The 8397-nt window shown below is 66.0% G+C and overlaps 1 protein-coding gene across 1 annotated transcript; it reads right to left on the bottom strand.

Annotated features, from left to right (window-relative positions):
• Positions 1–1397: 1397 nt before the first annotated feature.
• On the bottom strand, positions 1398–7526 carry LOC126637135 (ryanodine receptor 1-like; the record flags this gene model as incomplete). The annotated part of the gene is made up of 6 exons (XM_050310074.1): positions 1398–1496; positions 1616–1658; positions 2360–2457; positions 3592–3624; positions 6037–6261; positions 7440–7526. Coding segments are annotated over 6 exons (585 nt in total), but the record flags the coding sequence as incomplete, so codon positions are not given.
• Between the last annotated feature and the right edge of the window lie 871 nt (positions 7527–8397).

The following is an 8397-nucleotide window of genomic DNA, read 5'->3' as shown; positions in this document are numbered from 1 at the left end:
GCGCCCCCTGTGCCCCCATCTCCAGGCTGGCCAGGTCCATCCCACCCCCAGGACCCCAGCCCCAGGCCCCCCCAGGACCCCCAGACCCACCATGTGAGCAGGAGGCTGTCGGGGGGCCCTACGCCCCTGTGCCCCCATCTCCAGGCTGGCCAGGTCCATCCCACCCCCAGGACCCCCAGACCCTCCCAGGACCCCCAGTGACCCCCAGACCCACCAGGTGAGCAGGAGCTGTCGGGGGGCCCTGCGCCCCCTGTGCCCCATCTCCAGGCTGGCCAGGTCCATCCCACCCCCAGGACCCCCAGGGACCCCCAGGACCCCCAGTGACCCCCAGACCCACCAGGTGAGCAGGGAGCTGTCAGGGGGCCCTGCGCCCCTGTGCCCCCATCTCCAGGCTGGCCAGGTCCATCCCACCCCCAGGACCCCCAAAGCCCCCAGACTGGACCCCCAGAGACCCCCAGTGACCCCCAGACCCACCATGTGAGCAGGGAGCTGTCGGGGGCCTGCGCCCTGTGCCCCCATCTCCAGGCTGGCCAGGTCCATCCCACCCCAGGACCCCCAAAGCCCCAATCCCCAGGACCCCCCAGAGACCCCCAGACCCACCATGTGAGCAGGGAGCTGTCAGGGGGCCCTGCACCCCCTGTGCCCCCATCTCCAGGCTGGCCAGGTCCATCCCACCCCCAGGACCCCCAACAGCACCCCAGAGCCCCAAAGCCGACCCCCAGTGACCCCCAGACCCACCATGTGAGCAGGGAGCTGTCGGGGGGCCCTGCGCCCCTGTGCCCCCATCTCCAGGCTGGCCAGGTCCATCCCACCCCCAGGACCCCCCAAAGCCCCCCAGGACCCCCAGTGCCCCCAGACCCACCAGGTGAGCAGGGAGCTGTCAGGGGGCCCCTGCGCCCTGTGCCCCCATCTCCAGGCTGGCCAGGTCCCATCCCAGGACCCCCCCAGGACCCCCAGGACCCCAGACCCCTCAGTGACCCCCCAGACCCACCATGTGAGCAGGGAGCTGTCGGGGGCCCTGCGCCCCCTGTGCCTCCATCTCCAGGCTGGCCAGGTCCATCCCACCCCCAGGACGCCCCAAAGCTCCCCAGACCCCCAGAGCCCCCAGGACCCCCCAGACCCACCATGTGAGCAGGGAGCTGTCGGGGGGCCCTGCGCCCCTGTGCCCCCATCTCCAGGCTGGCCAGGTCCATCCCACCCCCAGGACCCCCAAGGCCCCCAGGACCCCCAGGAGCCCCCAGACCCACCAGGTGAGCAGGGAGCTGTCAGGAGGCCCTGCGCCCCTGTGCCCCCATCTCCAGGCTGGCCAGGTCCATCCCACCCCAGGACCCCCAGAGCCCCCAGGACCCCCAGAGTCCCCCAGACCCACCAGGTGAGCAGGAGCTGTCAGGGGGACCCTACGCCCCCTGTGCCCCCATCTCCAGGCTGGCCAGGTCCATCCCCAGCAGCTCCGCGATTCTCTCCTGCCCGTAAATGTCCCCGTACTTCTCCAGCACCTGAGGGGGTGGTGGGAAAAGACCCCAAAATTGAGGGGGCCCACAATCGAGGGATGGCCCCAAAATGTGGGGGAGTCACAGGGGGAGGGGGCTGTGGGACCATCCCACCCCCTCCTCACCTTCCTCTTGACGAACTTGTCCCAGTAATTGCTGGGGAAGGATCTGGGGGTTTGGGGAGAGGGTGGTCAGAGGGGGTCCTGAGTGACCCCTCCCTGCCCCCAACACCCCAGTGCCCCCAGTGTCCCCCCAGTGCCTCCCTGTGCCCTCCCAGTGCCTGCAGTTGCTCCCAGTGCCCCAGTGCCCCCAGTGACTCCCAGTGCCCCCCAGTGACTCCCAGTGCCCTCTTAGTCCCCATGTGCCCCCAGTGCCTCTAGTCCCCCGAGTGCCTCCCCAGTGCCCCCAGTGCTCCCAGTGCCTCTCAGTGCCCCCAGTGACTCCAGTGCCTCCCAGTGCCCCAGTCCCCCAGTGCCCCCAGTGACTCCCAGTGCCCAGTCCCCCGGTGCCTTCCCAGTGCCTCCCAGTTCTCCCAGTCCCTCTCAGTGCCCCCCAGTGACTCCAGTGCCCTTCCAGTGCACCCAGTGCCCCCAGTGACTCCCAGTGCCCCCCTAGTCCCCCCAGTGCCTTCCCAGTGCCCCCCAGTGCACCCAGTGCCTCCCAGTGCCCTCCCTGTCCCTCCCAGTGCCCCCCAGTGACTCCCAGTGCCCACCCAGTGCCCTTCCAGTACCCCCACTGCCTCCCAGTGCCAGCAGTGCCCTCCCAGTGCCCTCCCTGTCCCTCCCAGTGCTTCCCCAGTGCCCTCCCTGTCCCTCCCAGTGCCCTCCCAGTGTCCCTAGTGCCCTCCCAGTGCCCCCCCAGTGCCGTACTGGGCGTTGAGCACGAGCCGGTCCCACTGTCCCTTGACGTCGTCCTCGGGGGGTTGCTCGGTGATGTAGAGCCCTGAGAACTCCAGGCTGCGAGCAACCTCCTTCTCCCTCTTAAATATCACCAGGGATCTGAGGCATTTAAGTCAGGGACATTAGAGTCAGAGGACATTGGGGGTCCAGGGGACATTGGGGGGTCACAGGGACATTAGGGGGACAGGGACATTGGGGGCAGGATCACAGGGAGGCACATGGGGGTCACAGGCATTGAGGCTGCTAGGTGATGTAGAGCCCTGAGAACTCCAGGCTGCGAGCAACCTCCTTTTCTCGTTTAAAAATCACCAGGGGATCTGGGGGACATTGGGGGTCACAGGGACATTGGGGAGTCACAGGGACATTGGGGGTCACAGGGACATTGGGGGTCCCAGGGACATTGGGGGCTGCTGAGTGATGTAGAGACCTGAGAACTCCAGGCTGCGAGCGACCTCCTTTTCTCGTCTTAAATATCACCAGGGGATCTGGGGGACATTGGGGGTCACAGGGACATTGGGGGTCAGGGGGTGACAGGGACATTGGGGGTCCCAGGGACATTGGGGGCTGCTGGGTGATGTAGAGCCCTGAGAACTCCAGGCTGCGAAGCGACCTCCTTTGCCCTCTTAAATATCACCAGGGGATCTGGGGGACATTGGGTCAGGGGGTCAGGGGTGACAGGTACATTGGGGGTCACAGGGACATTGGGGGTCACAGGGACATCAGGGGGCTGCTGGGTGATGTAGAGCCCCGAGAACTCCAGGCTGCGAGCAACCTCCTTCTCCCTCTTAAATATCACCAGGGGATCTGGGGGACATTTTGGGGGTCACAGGGGCCAGGGGGTGACAGGGACATTGGGGGTCATCAGGGGGCCAGGGGGTCCCAGGGACATTGGGGACGTCAGGGGACATTGGGGGTCACAGGGACATAGGGGGTCACAGGGATATTGGGGGTCAGGGGACATGGGGGTCAGGGATATTGGGGGTCACAAGGACATTGGGGTCACAGGGATATTGGAGGTCAGGGGGACATTGGGAGTCACAGGGACATGGGGGGTCACAGGGACATTGGGGCTACAGGACATTGGGGGTGACAGGGACATTGGGGGTCACAGGGACATTGGGGGTCACAGGACATTGGGGGTCACAGGACACGGGGAGCTGCTGGGTGATGTAGAGCCCCGAGAACTCCAGACTGCGAGCAACCTCCTTTTCTCGTTTAAAAATCACCAGGGGGATCTGGGGGACATTTTGGGGTCAGGGGACATTGGGGGTCACAGGGACATGGGGGGTCACAGGACATTGGGGGTCATAGGGGACATTGGGGGTTGCAGGATGTAGAGCCCGAGAACTCCAGGCTGCGAGCAACCTCCTTTTCTCGTTTAAAAATCACCAGGGGATCTGGGGGGACATTTTGGGGGTCACAGGGACATTTTGGGGGTCAGGGGTCACAGGGACATTGGGGGTCACAGGGACATTGGGGGCTGCTAGGTGATGTAGAGCCCATGAGGACTCCAGGCTGCGAGCGACCTCCTTTTCTCGTTTAAAAATCACCAGGGGATCTGGGGGGGGACATTGGGGGCCAGGGGGTGACAGGGACATTGGGGGACACAGGGACATGGGGAGTCACTGGAGGACATGGGGAGTCCCAGGGACATTAGAAGTCCAGGGTGACATTGGGGGTCAGGGGGGACATTGGGGGTCACAGGGACATTGGGGGTCACAGGGACATGGGGGGGTCAGGGGGACATGGGGGTCAGAGGGGACATTGGGGGTCACAGAGGACATTGGGGGTCACAGGGACATGGGGGAGTCACAGGGACATTGGGGAGTCACAGGGACATTGGGGGTCACAGGGACATGGGAGGGTCAGGGGGACATTGGGGGTCACAGGGACATGGGGGTCACAGGGATATTGGGGGTCACAGGGACATTGGGGGCTCAGGGGATATGGGGGTCACAGAGACATTGGGGGTCACAGGAGACATTGAGGGGTCACAGGGGGGACATTGGGGGGTCCCAGGGACATGGGGGGGTCACAGGGACATTGGGGGTCACAGGGACATTGGGGGAGTCAGAGGGACATTAAAGTGGGGCACAGTGGACATGGAGGTCAGGGGGACATTGGGGGTCACAGGTGACACAGGGGGCTCAGGGGGATATGGGGGGTCTCAGGGACATGGGGGGGTCACAGGGACATTGGGGGTCCCAGGGATTGAGGGGGTCACAGGGACAAGGGGGTCCCAGGGACAAGGGGGTCCCAGGGACATGGGGGTCCCAGGGACATTGGGAGTCCCAGGGACACTGGGGGTCCCAGGGCCACCTCCTTCTCTCATCATTGAAAATCACCAGGGGGACTGTGAACAGGGGACAGGGGGTCATGGGGATGTCAGGGGATTGGGGGTCCCAGGGGGATTTGGGAGTGTCAGTGGGATTTGGGGGTCCTAGGGTCCCACCTTGAGGCAGTTGTACCCAATGATGCACAGGAAGGCCACATGAGGGTGTGTGGGGTCAGGGTTGGGGTCCCAGGGCTCAGGGGGCTCAGGGGTGCTGCAGTGGGATCTGGGGGTCCCAGTGGGATTTGGGGGCTCAGGGGATTGGGGTCCCACCTTGAGGCAGTTGTATCCGATGATGCACAGAAAAGCCACCAGGGTGTGGTGGGGTCAGGGCTAGGGTCCCTGAGCCAGTGGGGGCCTAGGGGGATTTGGGGGCCTCAGGGGGCTCAGGGTGATTTGGGGTCCCACCTTGAGGCAGTTGTATCCGATGATGCACAGGAAGGCCACGAGGTGTGTGGGGTCAGGGCTGGGGTCCCAGGGCTCAGGGGGGCTCAGGGGATTTGGGGGGCTCAGGGGATTTGGGGTCCCACCTTGAGGCAGTTGTACCCGATGATGCACAGAAAGGCCACCAGGGTGTGTGGGGTCAGGGTTGGGGTCCCAGGGCTCAGGAGGTCTGGGAGGGTCAGTGGGATTTGGGGGCCTCAGGGGGATCTGGGGGCTCAGGGGGATTTGGGGGGTCCCAGGGTCCCACCTTGAGGCAGTTGTATCCGATGATGCACAGAAAGGCCACCAGGGTGTGTGGGGTCAGGGTTGGGGTCCCAGAGGGATCGGGGGTGTCAGGGAGGTCTGGGGTGTCAGTGGGATTTGGGGGGCTCAGTGGGATTTGGGGGGTCCCAGGGTGATTTGGGGGGTCTCACCTTGAGGCAGTTGTATCTGATGATGCACAGAAAGGCCACCAGGGTGTGTGGGGTCAGGGTTGGGGTCCCAGGGGGATTTTGGGGGTGTCAGTGGGATTTGGGGGTGTCAGGTGGGATTTGGGGGTGCCAGTGGGATTTGGGGGGCCTCAGGGGGGTCCCAGGGTGATTTGGGGGTCCCACCTTGAGGCAGTTGTAGCCGATGATGCACAGAAAGGCCACGAGGGTGTGTGGGGTCAGGGTTGGGGTCCCAGGGCTCAGGGGGCTCAGGGGGAGTTTGGGGGGCCTAGGGGATTTGGGGGTCCCAGGGGTCCCACCTTGAGGCAGTTATAGCCTGATGATGCACAGGAAGGCCACCAGGGTGTGTGGGGTCAGGGTTGGGGTCCCTGGGCTCAGGGGAGGTCTGGGAGGGTCAGTGGGATCTGGGGGGGCTCAGGGGGTTGGGGGTCCCAGGGTCCCACCTTGAGGCAGTTGTAGCCGATGATGCACAGAAAAGCCACCAGGGTGTGTGCCAGGGCGAGCCCCCTGAGGGCAGGGCCCATGTAGCCCGTGCTCTCCTCCAGGAAATAATAAACCTCGGGCTCCTCGGGGTCCCCCCCCTCGGCCTCGGCCCCCCCTGGAGCCTCCTCGGGGACCCCCCCGGAGCCCTCGGGCTCCTCCAGGAACCCCGGGGGGTGCTCGGACACCTGTGGGGACAGGGGGGGTTCTGTGGGGGGACACCCCAAAAATGGGGGCATCCCAAAAATGGGGACATTCCCCAAAAATGGGGACATCCCCCAAAAATGGGGGCTCTGTGGGATGGGGGGGACACCCCAAAAATGGACACCCCAGACCCCCCCAGGACCACCCCAGACCCCCCCAGGACCACCTTAGACCAGACCCCAGGACCACCCCAGACCCCCCAGGACCACCCCAGACCCCAGGACCACCCCAGACCCCCAGGACCACCCCAGACCCCCCAGGACCACCCCAGACCCCCCAGGAGTCCCCAGGACCACCCCAGACCCCCAGGAGCCCCCCAGGACCACCCCAGACCCCCCCAGGCCCCCAGACCACCCCAGACCCCCAGGACCACCCTAGACCACCCCAGACCCCCTGACCCCCCAGGACCACCCCAGACCCCCAGGACCCCCAGGACCACCCCAGACCCCCCAGGACCACCCCAGACCCCCCAGGAGCCCCCAGGACCACCCCAGACCCCCAGGACCACCCAGACCCCCCAGACCCCCCAGGACCACCCCAGACCCCCAGGAGCCCCCAGGACCACCCCAGACCCCCAGGAGCCACCCAGGACCACCCCAGACCCCCAGGACCACCCCCAGATCCCCAGGACCACCCAGGACCACCCCAGACCTCCCCAGGACGACCCCAATCCAGGACCCCCAGGACCCCCCAGGACCACCCCAGACCCCTCCAGGACCACCCCAGACCCCAGGACCCCAGCCCCAGGACCACCCCAGACCCCCAGGACCACCCTGAGACCCCCAGGAGCCCCCAGGACCACCTCAGACCCCCAGAACCCAGACCCCCAGACCCACCCAGGACCCCCAGGACCACCCTAGACCCTCCAGGACCACCCCAGACCCCCCAGGAGCACCTAGGGCCCCTGCCCCAGGACACCCCAGACCCCCAGGACCCCCCAGGACCACCCCAGACCCCCAGGACCACCCCAGACCCCCCAGGACCACTCCCAGGACCACCCCAGACCCCCAGGACCACCCAGACCCCAGAGCCCCCAGGACCACCCCAGACCCCCAGGACCACCCCAGACCCCCAGGACCACCCCAGGACCACCCCAGACCCCCAGGACCACCCCAGACCCCCCAGGACCACCCCAGGAGCCCCCAGAGCCCCCAGGCCCCACCTTGTAGAAGAGGAGGATGAAGTTGATGGCGAAGGCCAAAAACAGGGCCAGGAATCGCAGGTTGTAAAAGTTCCTTGACAGGTAATTCTGGGAGGGGATTGGGGGGTCTGGGAGGCTCAGACCCCTGAGAGCCCACCCAGGGGGGACAGACCCAGGCCCTGCTCCCAGCACCCACCCAGGGACCCCCAAATTCCATCGGGGGACCCCCAAACCCCTTCCCAGGACCTTCCAAATCCTCCTTCAGAGCCCCCCAGATTCCATAAAGGACCCCCAGGACCCCATCAGAGACCCCACCTCCAGGGACTCCCAACTCCCTCCAGGACCCCTCAAATCCCACCCAGGACCCCCAAAACCAATTGAGGACCCCAAAATCCATCCCAGGACCCTCAAATCCCACCGAGGACCCCAGGGCCCCAAACCCCCTCCGGGGACCCCAAACCCTCCCAGGATGCCCCAAATCCCACCGAGAGACCCCCAACCCCCTCCCAGGGACCCCCAACCCCCACCCAGGGACCCCCAAACCCCATCGAGGACCCCAAACCCCATCAGAGACCCCCACCCTGCCAGGACCCCCAGATCCCACTCAGGGACCCCCAACCCTCCCCAGGACCCCCCAAACCCCACCCAGGACCCCCCAAACCCCACCCAGGATCCCCAAACTCCACCCAGGGTCCCCCAAATCCCCTCAAGGGACCCCCAAACCCCACCCAGGACCCCCAAACCCCACCCAGGGACCCCCAAACCCCTCTCAGGACCCCCAACCCCTCCCAGGGACCCCCAACCCTCCCAGGACCCCCAGCCCCTCCCAGGGACCCCCAACCCTCCCAGGACCCCTAAACTCCCACCCAGGACCCCCAAACCCCACCCAGGGACCCCCAAACTCCACCCAGGGACTAACCCCCTCCTCAAGACCCCCAGATCCCCCACCCAGGGACCCCAAACCCCACCCAGGGATCCC

This window comes from Myiozetetes cayanensis, unplaced genomic scaffold (assembly GCF_022539395.1).
Source record: "Myiozetetes cayanensis isolate MyiCay16 unplaced genomic scaffold, myiCay2020 scf1430, whole genome shotgun sequence".
Classification (NCBI taxonomy): Eukaryota; Metazoa; Chordata; class Aves; order Passeriformes; family Tyrannidae; genus Myiozetetes; species Myiozetetes cayanensis.
This window is presented reverse-complemented; position numbering and strand designations above follow the sequence as displayed.